The sequence below is a fragment of the Hippopotamus amphibius genome, chromosome 1 (assembly GCF_030028045.1).
Source record: "Hippopotamus amphibius kiboko isolate mHipAmp2 chromosome 1, mHipAmp2.hap2, whole genome shotgun sequence".
NCBI lineage: Eukaryota > Metazoa > Chordata > Mammalia > Artiodactyla > Hippopotamidae > Hippopotamus > Hippopotamus amphibius.
The window spans coordinates 9,419,309-9,438,028 of NC_080186.1; the positions used below are offsets into that span (position 1 = coordinate 9,419,309).

The 18,720-nt window shown below is 43.4% G+C and overlaps 1 protein-coding gene across 5 annotated transcripts in view; it reads left to right on the forward strand.

The window, feature by feature from the left end:
• VPS13D (vacuolar protein sorting 13 homolog D) overlaps positions 1 to 18,720 on the forward strand; it is a 236,908-nt gene that overhangs the window by 175,561 nt on the left and 42,627 nt on the right. For 4 of the 5 annotated variants that reach the window (XM_057696680.1, XM_057696624.1, XM_057696634.1 and 1 more), the window contains 2 exons: positions 8,641 to 8,773; positions 11,517 to 11,712. In XM_057696680.1, coding sequence (XP_057552663.1) covers positions 8,641 to 8,773; positions 11,517 to 11,712 — 329 coding nt within the window. Of the gene's footprint in view, positions 1 to 8,640; positions 8,774 to 11,516; positions 11,713 to 18,720 lie in introns of those variants that run through there. The other variant, XM_057696651.1, reaches the window with a different exon arrangement.

Below are 18,720 nucleotides of genomic sequence, written 5' to 3' on the forward strand. Positions count from 1 at the left end.
TTGAGAAAGGAAAGATGTCTACCTGGTATCTCTATAAGATTCTCACTGGCATTCAGGGAGAGATTTTCCATGGAGACAATAACAAAAAACATAGCTGGATTCTCTCCATAGATTATTCAGTATCAAATGTGTGTGGACACTTAGCACCTTAGCAGTCTGTTGCTGCAGGTGATCATAGTCTTTCCAGTTTCTTTCTTTCTTTCTTTCTTCTAGTTTTATTGAGATATAATTAACGTATAGCACTGTATAAGTGTATGGTGTACAGCCTAATGATTTGACTTAAATATTACATACATCATGAAACGATTATCAAGTAAATTTTGTGAATATCCATCATCTCATATAGGTACAAAATAAAGGAAAAACACTTTTTTTCTTTGTGATGGTAACTCTTAGGATTTACTCTCTTAGCAACTTTGCTACGTATTCCACAGCAGTGTTAGATATATGAATCATGTGGTACATTATATCGCTGGTACTTATGTATTTTATAACGGCAAGTTTGTACCTTTTTACCATCTTTGTCCAATTCCTCCTCTCCCCACCTCTGCCTCTGTTAACCACAAATCTGATCTCTTTTCCTGTAAGTTTGTTTGTTTGTTTGTTTGTTTGTTGAAGTGTAATTGAATTACAGTTCCTGGTGCACAACATAAGGATTTGATATTTCTGTATATTTCAAAGTGATCACATTCAAGTCTAGTTATCATCTGTCACCATACAATAACATTACATGGTCACTGACTGTATTCCCCAAGCTGTGCATTTTATTCCTGTGACTCATTTACTTTGCAACTGGAAGCTTGTACCTCTTAATTTCCCTATCATATTTAACTCTTCCTCCACCCATACTCTTTCCAGTTTCCACTGTACAACTGGATAATAATAGAGTCCACTTCATAGCGTTGCTGTGAGAATTAAACTAATAACTGATTTCTTAGATGCCAAACCCTTAGAACAATGCCTGATACACAGTAAACATTGTTGGCCTGTTTTTACAATTCTAAAAGTTACACTGTGGTCTTCAGCAAGGGGAAGCTGTCCTTTACCTATTCTGCTCATACTCACTTAAAACTTCATTTGAAGAAACCAGTTGGGGACAGATTTCTTTCTTAAAAAAAAAAATCTCATCAAGATGTTTCAAACCCTTGAAACACACCTGACTTTTTCAGTTAAGAGGCTCAGCTTATACTGGTACCTAGCATCTGTTGATTATCCTCTATGGTGTCACCCTTCTCCTTTCTTCCCAGGCTTTTGGCATTAAAGAGAATATATCTATTCATTTGAAATACAAAGTACTTTATAAGAATGAAGTCCTTGTGACTGCGAGTGAGATAAGCTCGAGCTTCTTTTGTATTGTGAAATGTTCTCTTTCTGAATTTCTGCATTTTGAGATTCTAGTCTATTTATAATTGACTTCTTTATGCTCTCCTTTGTTCCAGAACGGGTATAAGGTGACTCCTATATTACAGGATGAGACATGCGGGGTTCAGCTGGGGAGGAAGGGGGAGTGGAGTGTGCATTAGAACAAAGGATAGGATTTGCAGTAATAATCCTTGGCATTTACACCTTGCTTTGTGTTTTTCCCCAAGTGCTTTCAAAACTAAGGTCTCTTTGGATTAACCCTGCGACTCTGTGGGTAGCGTGGTCCCTGTGTTGTAGATGAAGACACTGATCCCTGAAGAGAGTGTGTGTTTTGCTCGCGTTCGTCCGACTGACTCTAGTGACAGAGTTGGGATCCTTGCTACCCACAGCCTGTGTGCTTTCCTAGTGTTGAAATAACTTATCTGCCAAATCAAGCATTGTGGTGTGACCACCTTGGAGAGATTTTTTTCCCCACGTCACAGTCTGTCTCTCATTTCGGTACTGAGGCGCAGGCTATTTATGTTTATTGAAAACTCTTGTTGGCATGGCAGATGGAGGCCTCACGGGGTGGGAAGACTTATTCCCCTTGACTAGCACTAATCGTAGGGACACCCACCTCTGGCTTCTCTCTGTGTGCTTCACGGGGTTTTCAGCGGTAGACAAGCAGGTGCCTGGCGCCTTCTTGAGGAGAGGCCTACAGCGAGGCCTGGCTGATGCAGAGCTAAAGCTGGGGCACCATCTCCCCCGTGGCTGAGTCTAGAGATGACACAGCGTCCTGCCCACAAGATTCTTTGTAATTGATGTAGAAAAAAAGGGAAGATTGAACTTGACAGACATGATACCTGTCTGTTGTTGAAAATCAGTCTTCCTGATGGTACTTGTGTGTGTTCTGTTTATTTCTGTGCTTTAGCCTTATAGCAAACTTTACCAGTCCTTCCTACAGAAAAAGCAAAACCCTACTATGAGAGTGCTTCCATTCACTCTGAGCTTCAAGATTAATCTGAAACAACATCTGAGTTCACAACTGGGTCAGAGTTGCAGAAGAGCACGAGAGACTTGCCAATTCAGCAGGCGTGTGTCTTGCGCTAGTTAAGAACCAGGCCAGTCTTGAGGTCTGACTTTGTTGCTTGTGTTTAGACCTTGTGTGCCGAGATAATTCTGTGTGGCTTTGGGGAACTTCGTTTCTTAACTGCAAAGGAGTGTCTGTTGCCTGATAAGTTTTACCCATGAAATAGCAACATGGAGTACGTCTTAGGGTAGGAGGGCTTTTAGAACTCCAGAGTACCTCACCTCCCCTGCAAAAAAAAAAAAAAAACAACCCAAGGTCATTGGCTTAGGCATATTAACTGGAATAGAATGCCAGTCCTAGCTTTAAAATTCTCATCTTTATTATTCTTAGTCAGGGTGTCTTTTCTGGACTCTTTCCCCTTTCTCTTTTTGCCTTAAGGGTTATACGTAATCATAACTAAGTAGAGCTGAAAACAGACAAACCTGCCCCACTTCTAGTGGGTAGAGATCTGGGGTCCAGAAATGCCTGTTTCTTGCCAAACTTCAACTCGTTCCATGTTTTTTAATTTTTTTGTTGCCGGTCCCCTGTCGCAGCCTGCCCCCTCCACCATTTGGCCTAGTGAAGACTAGCTGTTTGGTTTGCCTTGTGTCGGGGACAGATGCCCTGCTTGTTGGATCACATTCTCCTTTAACTCTGCCCGGTTCACAAGTATCACAAAAGGGTTTTTCAATGTCAAGGCAAAACTCGTGTTCCGAGAACCATTTTTAACTGTGGCTATTTGAACAATGTGAGTGAAGTGGTGAAGCCCTTAGTTTTGCAGTGACTCAGGTCTTACATGACTTGAAGGAGGTTTTCCTGCTAGTATTCTGGGAGAGTCAAACAATGACTCTGAAGTTTAAGCCTTTGGACTGCTTGTAAGAAACTTGTAAAAAGTGATGACCTCCTGTGTGCCAGACACTGTGCCAAGCATTTTGCATTATCTCCTTAACCATTCAAAGCAGCCCTGTAGGCTAGTTTTTTGCAGAACCAAACTGAGGTTCCAGAAAGTTAAGCAGTTTTCACCAAGATGCACGTTCAGTAAGTGGCAGAGTAAGAACCTGACTGCTTTTCCCCTACCTTTTGACTGTATCATGGCAGCCCCCCCAGAGTCCACGGCACAATACAGCTGGGGTTCTGCGTCTCCACGTTCTAGCATAGCTTGTTGCAGGCCATGCTGATTGGAGTTGGAGCTGTGCTGGAGGCTGAGGCCTGCGGCCGTACAACCTTACGCTGGAAGAAGGCAAGACTCTCCCTCACACACAGACATCTGTCACTTCTCTCCCTTTTCCTGTTATATGTGGTCACATCAGCCCTGGTGACAGGAAAGATGCTGTCACCAGCAGTTGCTCAGTGGAGCAAGGATACTAAAGAGGAAATTTCCATTAGGTAAATAACTGTGAAAGAAGAACCCCAGAGCAAGGGGAGAAATTCAAGCCCAGGCTTCTGTTACACTGGCGAAATATCTTTGGCATCTCACACTTGCTGCATCTCCTAAAAGGGTCAGGAAAACTGATAGGATGAAACAGAGGGACACAGTGTGGATTTTTTCTCTTGCATCATTCCAGCATCTACTTGAATTTCAGTTTTATAAAATCAGCTGTTCTGAGCCCAGCCTCAAACCCAGGCTAATTTGTAGTGGCTCCATTTCTGTAGACAGTGGGGTTGTTTTTGGGAGGTGGGGTTTTGACACGTAATGTGTGTCAGCTATGCAGTAGAACTGGCGTCTTGAAGTACTTCGGAGATTTTTACCCCCTTGCTGAAAATTTGGCTTTATAGAAATTAATGACTTTGGGTTGTGGCCAAAATTCACAAGCGTGGCATGTGCTAAAGCATCCTTCAGTGAGAGAAGGGGGGAAATCACTGTTGTCTTTGCAAGTGTAACAGCAGGTTTTCTGAAGGACATCCTTTTCCTTCAGAACCCTTCATTTTAGCTAGAATAGTATTCACTTGAAGCCTTAAGTTTTTGTGGACTTGAAATGGCTACCAAATGAGCTATATTGACCTAAGTCCCTGTAAATGCTCCTTCTGATGCTGAGGTGTAGTTTATACTGAGCAGAGTTTCAGATTGTCTACAGATCACCCTCCAGTTGCTAGTTCCTGCTCTCTGCTCCGCTGCTTCCCTCCCTGACAGCTTCCACTGTCCCGGGAATGCACCTGCGAGGTGCTTTGCGTGCTATCTCATTTAATCCTCACAACAGCCCTGGGGAATCCAATTATACCCATTTCGCATATGAAGAAATTGGAGTTCAGATAACTCAATACTGTTTTTATTGAGTGCTTTGTGTATTAGGCTCTGTGCTAAGTCTTTATACGTTTTATCTAACCCTTATGGCATCCTTGTAGGTGGCTATTCTTATTCCCATTTGAAGATGAGGAAACAGAGGCTCACAGAGGCTGTGATCTTGCAGCTATTAAATGTCACAGTCAGAATTCGAACTCACATGTGCATGTCTTTCCCTTATGCCACACATGTGAAGGCAGGAGGCAGAAACTGCTTCTGATGTATGCTTCTCCTTCATGAGCCTGGTACACAGTAGGGGTTTCATACATGTCTGATTTGATTAGTTGATTGACAGGGTGCAGAGCTGGATTGGACTTGCTTGTATCCTGATGATTTTCAACTTTCCCTCCAGTGCCTCTGGGATTGGTTTTCCTTTGAGTATCTGCCCCCAGGCTTCATTTCCCATTTGGAGCATCTGCTGTGAAAAAGTTTCAAACTGAGTTCCATTTTCAAGGCGTTTTGGCTTTTCTTTTTAAAATGCAGAGACAGAACTGGGGTGGGAGGTGAGGGATGCCCTGCACCAGCCACTCCCACATGATGTTCTCATGGGCATCTGCTCTGTTTGGATGATCATTTTCAAAGTCAAGGACATGGGTGAAACAACACTTCCCAACCTCAGAGAAGACCAGTTCCAGAGGGCACCCATAGAGAGTGCTTACTGGAATCACCTCCCTCTCCAGCCCATGTGTGCTCATCCTGTCTTTTAGGGAGAAATAAGATATGGGGTGTGATTTACTTTCCCACCGAGGTGGGGAATGAGAGATGGAATTAAGGATGACTAAGTGCTCCCACAGCAAGAGAAGGCCACAAGCTTTGTGGTGCCCTAGATTCAATGCTCAGAAGCCTAGTGGACTGGCCCAAAGCCCAGCCTTTGACCCTCCATCTGGCTGGCTTCGGTTCAGTTCCTATAAAATGTCTCTCCCTCTAAAGTCTTATTAACCTCTCATCAGTACAGGTCTGGTCGGATCATGGATTCCTACATCATGGCAAGTTTTCTGAGTTCTCAACATCACATTTCTAGGAGTGAAGACTTTTGTAGTCATTTCCTGTTAATACAATATCTTTGTATCCTTTACTTCCACTCACAAGTGACAGAGGACCAGCCCGGTTGGCTTGCACAGTGATTTTTTTAATAGAGAGATGGTAATTCAGATGGAATCCCTAGAGTCAGCAGAGTAGGTGTGGGCATCTTTCCACTGCAGTGGTGAGGCCCCCGAGAAGCACCTGGAAGAATCCAGCATTCAGAGGGAAGAGTGATCTCGTAGGTTGTCTTATCCCATCCTCCTGAGGTCAGCACGGTGTTTCTGTACAGTGAACACTCAAGACTAGTTGGTGCTGGGGGTGCTGAGGCTGCTACAACAGAATCAATCTGCAGTTAAGCTTTGGCATAGGCCCCTCATAAACCTTGGATGTTAAATTCATTTTATTGATAGATGGGGGGCAGTTAAGGGAAAGGGTTGGTATTGGATAGTTTGCCTAGATTCCTCTCCCCTGGGCCCGCGCCCCCCCCCCCCCCCCTCCCGCCAGTATTCTCTTAGGTGGGGAAATATTATGAGGTTTTTAACTTCTTCCTAGTCTCCTGCCAGAAACGGGTAGACAGGACCTTAACTTAGTATCTCTTCCAGGAAGATCTCTCTTCTCCAGGAAAGTAAGAGTTGAACCACCCTCTCACATCTTCTGTGACATCAGAGAGAGGCATTTTTGTCCAGACCCTGAATAAAGACCACTGGCAACCTACATAATTCCAGAACATAGCAGGGACACTTTCCAAAACAAGGGTCACATTTTTCTCTCCTCTCTTGATTCCCAAGTGCGTACAATTTGTGTTCCAGGGTCCTGTGGCTGACTGTTTCATATATGGAATTGTTATCTTCCTAATGAGACTGTCATTTTTGAGAGTAGGTCCAAGGCTGCTATTCATTTGTATCCTCAGCAGTACCTAAATCTGTGCTGGGCTCAGAGTAATTGCTTAATAAAGACATTCTAACTTGGATCACAGATCACAAACAACTGTCAGCACTAGAAGGGGTTTTGGAAACCACCAAGTCCAACACTCTAATTTTGTAGATGGTACCACTCCAGAAATTCACTTTGAAGGCTGATGTTTATCTGCTGGAAAGAGAGGGGTGGTTTTTTTGTTTTTTTTTTTTCTTTTCCTTTTTTTATGTTAAAGCCTAGTGTAAGTGACCGTAATTCTAAATCTTTGAAAGGCTTTCTTCAAATGGTGCAGGATGTCCCTCCTTGGACTAGTAGCTGACTAATAATAACAGTAAGAATGCTGACTAGATTCCATACCCTGAGCCACTGTTACTAATCCTTTTAGCCACATGACAGTGTCAGGACTATCTCTATTCTCCAGATGCTGAGAGGGAGGTGCAGCGGTCAGGCACCTGGCTCAGGGCCACGTGGCTACCCGAATGGTTGAGACTAGAATCTGGTTTGGCCAGACCCCTGAGCTGATGGCCCGCAGGGGCTCTCAAGCGGGGTCCCTGAAGAAAGCCCCCACTTAATACAAAACCCCATGGTATCTCCATCCCAAAGGAAAGTGTAAAATCACTTTTCATTAACTTCAGTCCTCTTATTAGACAGGGCGTGACAGGGAAGATTAGGCAAAAAACAAATAATGATAGGGATTGTGTCTCCAGAAAGGTCTGTGATCACTGCCCGAGGTCATAAAAGCTTTTGGTCAGAATGAAAGGAATGAGAGCTCCCAAGTCTTGCTCCAGGAACTGTCGCTTCCCGTGGAATTGCTCTTTCTTCCTCTGGTCTCTCTTCTGTGCCCAGGACTCACCTTCCCTCATCTCTCGTGGCAGAAGCCTCAGGATTGATGGCTTCCAGGCCCCTCTGTGGGCCCCTCCTTGCCAGACCAGAATGAAATAGCCTTGTGATGGCCAGGCTGCCAGTGTACTGGGTCCTCACGGCAGGCTGTTTGCCTCGAGTCTTTCCTCTGAGCTTTATATCTAAATAGCATTCCTGTGAGTTTTCTCAAAGGTTAGTCCTGGGTCATTGGCACTTAAACCACTTGTTTTGGTAGATCCTTCCCGAGAAGGTTAATTATATATTTGATATCTTTCCCTTTTTATGCCTGAATGATGAGGATAAGTACCCTGTGGTTTATTAACTGTCACTTTAAACCTTTTCAAATTGTCTTGTGACAAAACAGAGTTTTATGTCCTTTTTATCCAGCTTTGATGGATGAGACAGCTTCTCTGGTTAAAGTATGCCAGGATAAATAAAATCTCTCTCTGATTCGTGGGGGAGGATTTTTGCATTTGAAGTCATGAGTTCAAGTCTGCCACTTCATGTGAAAGGTGACCTAACCTGTTAACCTTTCCATAGACTTTGTTTTTCTTTTAACAGATGGAACTGGGCACCTAGGCACTTGGTAACTGTAGAGTAAGTGAAAGAAAAGACATTACTTTGGGGCAGTTGATATCTCTGAAAATGTGGATACCAAATCCTAAAGCAATAATTGGCTGCATTTCTGTTTTGAATCTCACTGATTCTCTATTAGAATAAAGAGCCTCTAAAATAACAAAAAAAGAAAGAAAGAAAAAAAAAAAAGAATAAAGAGCCTCTGTCCTTACCATTATAGAATCCCAAAGCTCACCTCTCCCCCCCCCCCAGGCCATTTTGTTATACCTTTGATTTTTCAGTAAGTTTGCAGTAGGATTATGAAAGGTAAATATCATTATGGACTTTTAGTAGTTGTTTGCAAACCTTGTGTCCACCAGTGGAAATGTCCCACAATTCGTTATGTGTCCAGTGCTTGAAAACCACTCTCCTGGGACACACAGTATATGTAATTCAGCAATTAATCTCTCTCTCATTCAGTATTTACTGCATCCCGGCTAGGAGTAAGGGAAGGTATTTATCTAAAATAATTAGAACAGTAAAAAGGGTGCTGAGTCTCTAAAACTCTTTTCCTCCTGTTTTGTATTCATTCCAGTTCGCGGGGACGTTGTCAGATGGCTTAGGGAAGACGATGGACAATCGCCATCAGTCGGAGCGGGAGTACATCAGATACCACGCAGCCACGAGCGGCGAGCACCTTGTAGCTGGCATCCACGGCCTGGCTCATGGTGAGTCACATGCTGTCAGGCCACAGAAGCGTGGCTCTTCTGCCCCAGTTCCTTGGAGGTGCCTTCCGCGTGTCCAGTTGCAAGAGGAAACCCTAGCTTGGTATCTGGGTGTGCCTGAAAGCCTTCCAGGCTCTCTTGTTCTGTCCTTTTTGGGTTGAAATGTTACAGCCCTGTGAGAACTATTCATTCATTTTCAAAATGTTGTGCGCACTGCAGGTCCTTCCTGTTCTCTGGCTTCTGCCCCTAGAGTGTCCTAAGGTGTAAATATCTGAACCCCTTTTTAGAGTATAGGACTGCTGCTTCAAGACTTGCCTTCTATTCACTGATTATTCCTCCCAGAGAAAGTGAAATGTGAAATTGGCTGCCAGGTTTGTGGCCCATTTGTTTTTGAGTCTTGTATAAATGCACATTCGTAGGGACTGTAAATCCATGTGCCCGAGAGACGTAGGAGATGGCATGAGTGTGTTAAGTCTCTGAATTTGTTTGAATTCTGGTTTTTAGTGTTTCAATCAGACTCATTTGCCTTTTGCTGCCTCAACACTTCTCTGCATGGCGCTGAAGGCCCCTGGGGAAGTAAACCCAGCCAGCTCTTCCCCCCACTGTCCCCCCACCACACTGTATTTCAGCCACCCAGAGCCACGTCCTGCTCCCCAGACACGCCTCCAAGTCCTTGCTCACTCCCGTTTCTTCTGCCCTCCCCTCCTCTGCCTCACTTCCTTGCCTTTCAAAATCCTACTCCACCTACAAGTCCCAACTCAGATGACGTCTGCCCAGCTCCACTGTCCCCAGTTAGAATCGATGATGGTTAGAGCACACACAGCAGGCTGGGTTGTGCATGTCGCCAGCTGCGTGTGTCTTGCTTTCCTGACAGGCTCTGAGGGCCAGGAGAGTGTAAAGACCCTCTCGTAGTCACGTTTATACTTGTAGAACCTCACGTGACACCTGGCGTATAGCTCATGCTTCGTAATGGTTGTAAACTGAAGTGTTTGTTACCAGATTCTTAGGAATAGCCTGAAGCTATCAGAAGTTTTATCAAGATTAATCGTCTTGATTGTCAGCGTTTGGAGGAAAAAGAAGGAATAGACATAATAAAAAAAATCATGGTTTTCTTAGTTTTTATCTATCAGGTTTCCTAATGGTGAGGTTTGGATCAAAGTGCCTCTGCTTCTTCTAAGCCTGCCCAACCAGAAAGTGAGCACCCTCAAGGAGACATCAAGGAGAAGTAAAATTTGGCTGAAATTGATCTGTTTATGGACTTTTAAAAAGTTGATTATTGGGCAGTCATTTGGGGTCAGAGATTTAATCATTCTGTCTAGTAACTGTGATGATGGCACATCAGACTCTTAGAGGGCTGTTGTGTTCATGAATATGAAGTGCTTCACTGTGTGTACTTGTCCTTATCTATCCCGCGTCCTTGTGATGCAGAGAGAAAGCATGGCCGTCCTCCCTTTCTGGATGGACATACCAGTGTGCTGAGAAAACAAGTGATTGGTTCAAGGTTGCAAAATCCCTTTCAACCAAGATCTTTCAGATAATATGTACAACACCTCCAGGAGCCAGTTAGGCCAGTCTAGGACCAAGAACCAGGGACCTCATCCAGGGAGGACCCGTTAAGCCCTGGGATATATGAAAGCAATAGCCTAGAGTGAGATCCTTCCTTCAGGATGAAAAAAGCCCTTAAACGATAACAAGAATCAGAAGCAATTGAATCTCCTTGGTTTAAAAACTGGGAGTCCGGCTCCATTCTCCCTGTAGGCCCTGCTCGACCCAGGTTTAGTAATGTTCTGTCTCAACCATGAGCTTTGTTGGAAAGTTTGGGAATGGCGTATTGCCTCACTGGAGCAAATGGACCCAGAATCCAAAAGATATGTTGTGAATTGTTAGTACATTCTCACCCAAGGAATTTCCTTTACCAATTTGTCTCACTAGAGCTGAAGAGTCTAGAGAGCGTCCTCATACCCCCACCGTCAAAGGGTAAACATCCTGTGAGTGTCCCTGGCACAAATCCTGGAAAAGCTTCTTCCCTGCAATGCCTGTGTCCTCTCCAGCCTTTGCCAACTTCTGGCTACTTTGAGGGCTCTTTAAGGTCACTGCTGTCAACTTTCAAAATGTTTGGAACTCTTTTTGCCCTAGGTTGGTCTTTTGAACTGACTGCATCAAGGGTCCCGCTTGCTTCAGCAGCTTTAGGGGTGCCCTTCATCAGGGCTTCACCCTTTACTCTGATCGCCTGCACCTGTTTCAGCAAAGTGTGCAGTAGCTTTTACCCCATTTCAGGCATTTCGTGGCGTTGGCCAGTCACACAGTATTCTTTGAGAACTGAGGATTTATATTTAGTTATCTCTCCACGTTACATTTTATGGGATCCCAACTTTCCCCAAGGGCCCTATTTGCTAGTCTGTCGATTTAATTCTGCATCTGCACCCTCTCCTGATTGCCTAGACGCTATTTAAGCTCTGGAATTAAAAAGTAGTCACTGTTAACCTCTTAGCTTTTCTTTGATTTTTTAAAAACTGAAACACGCTTTACTTGTGACCCATATGTAATGTATATTCTCTGACTCTAAACTCAATGGGCAAATCTGCTGCCTCCCTATCTTGAATTGGCCTGCCTGTGGCCTATCAAGAGACTGACATTATGCCCCTGAGTTTACCTTGCCAGGTGCATGGAATTGAGGGGGTTTGTCTTTCAATGCTTTTGCTTTTGTCCTTGGCCAGGTTACAATAGCCCTTGTCTTTTTTGCTAGGTATCATTGGTGGACTGACCAGTGTTATAACCTCAACAGTGGAAGGTGTGAAAACAGAAGGGGGTGTCAGCGGTTTCATATCTGGCCTTGGGAAAGGGCTTGTTGGCACTGTAACCAAGCCAGTGGCAGGCGCCCTGGATTTTGCATCAGAAACAGCCCAGGCGGTGAGAGACACAGCCACACTTAGTGGCCCCAGGTCAGTGTCGTGGGGGGAGTGGCTTTTGCAATTTCCAGGCCAGGTCTGCTGCCTCTCCTGAGCCATACTGATATGTTTAATCATACTTTCTGCCTTAATGATGTGATTTTTTAAAAATTGAATACATGTAACTAAAATTTCTGAACTGCCTACTATAAATACATGAAAATGAGGCACAAAAATCTGGCATAGATTTTTCCAGATCTGTATTTATATCTCTATCTATACTAGATATGTGTGTGGTGTTTCTTTTCATTAGAGGAGTCAGAAATATGATCGCATCTTTACACACCTCCCCTGTTCACTAAGCTAACCAGGCTCCCACACGCCCGTTAAGAAAGCTCTCAGGCCGCAGGCTGTCTGTGTCTTGCACCGAGGCCCCAGGCGTGGCTCGAGGACCCCCTGCAGTTGCGGTTCACCATGTAGATCTGCCCCTTCTTAGTTCTCCCTCCACTCGAAAGTGCCAGCCAGTCCCCCAGCCCAAAGAAACTCCCCAAAGAAGATGGCAGTTCTTCCGAGGAATGCTGTCTTGCCTTGATACCAGCTGAGACAAGAAATCAATGACAGCCCATATGGCTCCAAATCTCATAGAATGCAACTACTTTAACTTTGCTATTCATGTTCATGGCCTTTTTTAGCCTCCCCTTTTCAGAGTGACTAATTGGGGATCTTATCAACAAAGGGTATAATGAATGTTACAGTTCCCAGCCAAGCTGGACTCCACTTAAGCCCAGAAGGATTTCGCTGCTGCCTGGTTAATAGATATTTCCTGAGTGAATTAGTGTGCCCTTTTAGAACACCTAGGGCCTGGGCCATGTCCACACCCTGTTGCTCCCTCAAATAGGATTTGAAATGAAATCGTCCCCAATTAAAATGAATCCATTTTCTGTCACCAGGAAGCCTTACTGATGACACATTACTGCATTACTAGGGGAAATGCTTAAGATTGTAGACTGGGACCATGTAATATGTTCTGCCAGAATATCTTCCATCTGGAAGCAGCTGCTTTTTAAAAAAAAGGGTCTGTGGAGTTTACTTTAGTTGAGTTACATTCTATTGTCAGACATGGAGCTGAGACAATTCTTGAATATATTTTGAAGCATTTATGAATCTGGGAAGTGGGGCAGGAGGGAGCCTTCAGAAGTGTGTCCAGTTAGTGTCTCCATGTCTGTTCACAGCCCAGGAAGTCTGCCTCCAGTATTTTGTTAGGACAGTAAGACCTATGAAGCATGAGTAAAGTGGAAGGCCCCCAAGAATTCCAGAAGATCCATCTTTGTCCTTAAAATCCCAGAGTGGTCAAGGGACTGAGTGAGTTGTTTCCAAAAGGGTCTGAGGTATATGTGTTAAATTTAGAAATATTATGTTATGCTGTAAACGTGAATAATGTTGAACTCACAGAAAGAAATCACTTGCATTTTATACAGTGTCAGTTTGGAAGTCTTGATAAAGTTGTGCCTTCTCTTTAGGAGCACAAGAAAGGCACAAAATAGTTGCTGCAGAAAGGTGGTGTTGTCATTTTTACCATTTGTCTAGCTTTGCCGTAGAAAGCTCTGTTTAGTGTCAGTCAGTGTATATCTGTCACTCATTCATTTTTCAGTTAGTAAATATTGATTGAAAATTGCCTAAGAACTCAGGGCTGGGAATATAGCAGAAAGCAAGTCTTTCTCAAAGGACTTACAGTCAAGCGGAGCAACAAACATAAAACAAATAATCATAAATAATTATTTGCTAAAATTGTGATAAATGACATAGGAGATTAACAGAGTGCCGTGAGTCTGTATAATTAGAGAAGTAGAAGGAGTATAAGATTTGCTAACGTGTGATCAGTGGGGTCAAGAAAGGCTTTTCTAGGGAAGTGATATTTGAGATGAAGCCTGAAGTATAAGTATGACTTGGCCAGGTGAAGAGAAGAAAGAATCACCTTGCAGATAATGGGGTACAGAGAAGCTATGCGACTTCCCTCAAAGCGACCAGCAGTTAGGCAGTCTAACTGAATTGCCCAGAACAACTGTCTTCTAGTCCCTCACTCCTCCTAGAAACAAAAGCTCTAGTGATGAGTAAGGAGCAGCCAGGTAGCCATGGGCCTATAGACACAGAAGCTCAAAGGAGGGGGCGTTAAGCTGCTGCCTGTCCTCTCTGTTCCTGCCAGGAGCCAGTAGTGGGAGAGCCAGGGCTGTAGTACCAAGTGCTAGACCCGTGCTAACTGAGGGCCTCAGAGAAACTTGGCCCTTTACCCTTTATTGCACTGGAAAGGCATTACAGATTCTTCTGAAACTCTTTAACCAATTTCCCTTAGTCCTTTCCTCTAGATCCAAAAGTAGGGTTATTAATGAGGAGCCAAGGATTAGAGAGAAAAGACCACTTGACGTGGAAAACAATAGCGTTGGGTCCCAACCCCCTTATGAGCTTTGGGCCCTTGGTCAAGCCTCCTAGCCTCTTGAAGCCTCAGTTTTCTCCTCTGTGAACTGAGGATAAATATACCTGTTTGTTTATTCTCTCTCTGAGAGGTTTGAAGCCCAACCAGAGTTATTTTAATGTGGATGCTATAAAGAACTATAAAATGCTGGGTGATATTATTTTTGAAGTCACAGTAAAGGAGCAGAGAGATTTTTGCAGGTGGAGAAATGTTTCAGTGCCTTAAGGGTTTGTTCTGATGACACTGTGATCTCTTAGGAACGTACTATTCTACCAAGGGATAAATCTCCCTGATTTCTTGGAAGTGAGTTATAACCATCTCCAACCATCCCAGTTGATTGAACAGGATCCAGGGGTGTTACTCAGGGTTTTTCCCCACTGTTTAGACAACAGGGACTAACAAATGATTTAAAGGGATTAGAAGTGAGATTCTGACCGAGGGCTGACCTGAGCCCAGGGATTGAGCCAGGGATAGAACCCAGGAGTCCAAGGGCTCTGCCTCTGAGTCTGCTCTTGGAATGAGACTTTCTGCTTCCTTTGTAATATTTCATCCAAGTGAAGGCTTAGATCTTAGCATCTATGTTTTAACTGACCCAAATTTTAAGCAGATGATAGCAAAGTGAGCCATAAAACTGTAAGAATATTCCTTCCAGTAATCCATCTGAAAAGTGGCCTTACAGGAAATATTGGCTCCTTTTTTGTGTTTATTTGAACACGATTTTATTTATAGGGAACCTCCCCCCCCCAACTTGAGTTCTTTTAGAATAAAATACTTCCAAGTTCCTCTCCTTGTTGGAGTGTGCAGGCATTCCAAGAAGACAGCCACCTACCTTTTCCCTGAAATCTCCACGCAATCTAACAGTTCTTGGGAAGGCAGGTGGGGGTGGGGGAGAGGAGAGGGCGGAGGACAGCAGAGCCTTTGGCCTCAACATGAATGCTGTGGACCAACATCCCCTGCTGCATTTGTTAACTGTACAAGTATGTGTGGTTTGGAACTGAAGGAAGAAGCTTTTTCCAAGGCAACGTTCTGCTGGCTCAGGTTGCATCTTCTCGTCTCCGTGTGTTGAGCCACATTTGTCTGTTCCCAAGTAAACTTTATGAAAATGGCACCGATGCAGCCACACTTGTGGTGCCGTTGAGGCCTTGTCGACAAGCCCGCCACCCTTCAGGAGACCAGGCTAAAGCAGGGCACCCGCTGGGCTGCATGTCCAGTTCTCTGTGTATGTGATGGTATTTGCTGGTAGTGTTTAAAAAGATACTTGGGTAGGAAGCCTCAGAGACCCAGGAGCAGCAAAAACACCATGGAAGAGAAACGAGGGTCTGAGCCTGAGCTGTTTATTTGCTTCTTTATTTCCCTGAATAGCGTATGTTGTGCACTTGCGGTCGCATGATGTTTTGAGAAAGTAGCAGATGAAGATGTATGAAGCTGGGCCCCTGAGGTTTCCTCCAAAATATTTCTTCACCTTTTTTGTCAAGACCCAGAACAGGGGGGAGAAGTGGGAGTTGGCAGAACTTGAAATATTTAAACTAATTTAGCAAAGCTCAGGAGTGTTGGAGCTTATCTCGTTATTTGTTAGATAAGGAGGAAGCGGGAATCTGAAGGATAATGACAGATCAGTGTTTAAGAATATAGCTGTTAGGACTCCAATAATGTTCTGGAATCCCAGGACCCTTGTATTGTGCACGTAGATGTAAATACCAGTTGCTCTGAGAGCTTTTGAGTAACCTTTTGGTTGATTTCATGGAAAAGATTTATGGTGGGTATATTTGACTTCTTCAGTGAAAGCAGTCCCAAGACACCACCCAAAATTTGGTAGAGACTTTCCATTAATGGCCTCTTAGATATGAAATCAAAATGGATTTTTTTCAGGAAGAGCCCTTTTTGTTAGTGTTTGCATCTTACGCATGACTCTCCAGGATAAAAGGGTTAAGACCCTCATCAGAGCCTGAATGCTGTCAGGTTGGACAGGTGAGAAGAAGATCAGCAAAGGGGATCTAGGCTATGCTTCTCCTACTGTTCCATTCTAGACTGGTAACACTGCTCTGAACTGTTCTGCTCTGAAAGCAGCCATTTGCCCTTCTTGATATTATACGTAACACATCAAGCAGAACTGGCTTGAATTAAGCCTTTAGGGAACTTCCAAAGGTAAAAATCAAATAACATTTAAATGTTTGTTGGGATATACCAGTGCTCTCAATCTTCTCCACCAGTGTTCCCTCTAAGGCAGAGGACGGTGGACCAATGCCGCATGTATCAGGAGGCAGAGCAAGTCCAGCATTTCTTGGAAAGTTTCTGTTTTATCTTAAAACCGTGAATGAATTTTACAGTTTATCCCGTTTGTTTTGATAGGGTAATATTTTTAATTGCTACCCCGTAAAATTAACCGTTCAGAAAGATATACCATGTCATCCTGTGGCTACTGCCTCTTGATCATTTAAGAAGTACAAGATACCCCTTCCAGATGAGTTCTGTAAACCCTCATAGCATCCATATAAAGCCATGGTTATTGGTCCACATGAAAAGGAAGAGCCTAGTACAGGTTTGACCCTGAGGCTCTATTTCTCATCTTTGGATGTATCTGTCTATCGGCTTGGTAACCATCTGCTGGGGGCAGCCAGTGCATTAGTTGATATGTCAGTTTTATCATGAGAAGGAATTCAATTTCAGTGAAACTGAAAAACTACTGTTGCATCAGGCTGAAGGGAAGGGTCTGTTCATATCTCTCATGTTATCCAAAAGTGGCCCCGTGGCTCTAGGGGCAGCCCCTTTGTCTGTCTTCTGTTCACCCTCGAGTGTGAGGTGAGAGCCCTATGTTCTCACTTCCTGATGTTGCCACCAGGCCTTTCCTAAGAAATACTTAAAGGTGGATGGATCCTTCTCTCCTTCTGAGCAAACCCAGAAGAAGAAACAACATTCAGAAGCTGTGCTAATGACATACGATGTCTCACTCGGGTGTGAAATCAAGCTGATGAAGTTACAGGATAAGATATTTTTAAGAAACATCTTAACAGTCCTTCATGCCTTATAAGTTAGAATTTCTCTCACAGGAACACAAGCAGAGAAATCTTGTTTTCTAAGACAGACTTCTTCCCTCTTGCTGAACTCTAAATACTGTACTCCCCTTTCACTTAAAGGCTCCAGACGATGCCATTCTCGTGATAACATAACTTATGGAAAGCTCAAATCTGTTGATGGAAAAAAAAGTGTGTGTTCCCGCACACACATATTTCAGAAAAGCCTTTCCATTTCTGAAATCCCATGACTCATTTTTATGCAAGATTATCTGTTAGGGAAAAAAACCACTTTTTTGGTCATGGTACATTATTATCGTTTCTAGAAAGGAGAGTGTCTGTTTTTTGCCATTTTTGGCTTGCAGAGATGACTGACTTCATGGAAATGGCACTATCCTGCTTCCAAAAGTAAGAATAAATTGAATTCAGGCATGTACATCTTTGACGTGCAGTCCTGGTGTCTCAACCAGCAGGTCTTTGCACAAAGAAAATAGAATAGAAAGTGTGATTGCTTTCTGATTTTGCTTTCTTCTATTTAAAAATTAAATAAAAATTAAATAGTCGGTCTAGTCCTTGTACATGCAGTCCCTTCCTTGTCCAGTGACTTGATTTTTAAAACTCTGGCGTGACACCCAATCTTACATACATAAGATATGTATTTGAGATTTTTGCTTTGAACTTCAAGAGAAACAGAATTGTATTTCTTCCTGAGAAAACTGTGTATCCCCATATCAGGGAAGAGTGAAAAGCCATTTAGCTGTAGGTGGAACCCCTCTGCAAAGGCATCGGGTTTACTTAGTTTTAGGTTTTGATGGCACTCCTATGTCTTTCATGGTTTTCCCTTAGAGAATCATCCCTCTTTGCCCAGGATGACGTTGGAATCTCCCTTAAAGAAAGGATCTGGGTTTGGGTTCATATCCTCTGCTCCCAGAGAGCTTTAGCCAGTAAGAGGATTCTGAGATAGGCAGAAGACATATGGGCTGACAGAGGATTAAAGACTGTAGTATTGTTTTACAAGTAAAGGCTTGTAATCTTTGGTGGAAGAAAAGGTAGGTTTGGGTGTTATTAACTCTCCGTTTCCTTGTCCTGATACCTTTATCTAGCACTCTTTTGCCAGACTGCCTCTCAGAGACAGACTTTTGCAAAGTATCTCACTAATTTGTCAAATGGGCAGGGGGGTGGGGTGGGAATGGGACTGAATTAGTAAAACATTTTAATCACAGTATACCCTAAAAGAAAGCTTTACTATACTGGGCTTATATAACTCAAATCAGGTTAACAGTGTTACTAACCTATATCCTTACTGGATTTACTTTAATAGAAGAGGAAACTGATTTCTAATTAGCACAAAATTTATACCTATGGGTCCTTTTAGGACAAAATTTCTCAAAATATGGTCTGAGGACCCCTGGGGAACCCCTGAACCTTCCAGGGATCTGTAAGGTAGAACCTATTTTTATATATTTATATATTCATTTATATAGAGATGGATAAACAACTGTTTTTATAATAATACCCTCTAATGAATGTACAACAAAGTTTTCCAGAAGCTACACAATGTGTGATATTGAAACAGGGAGG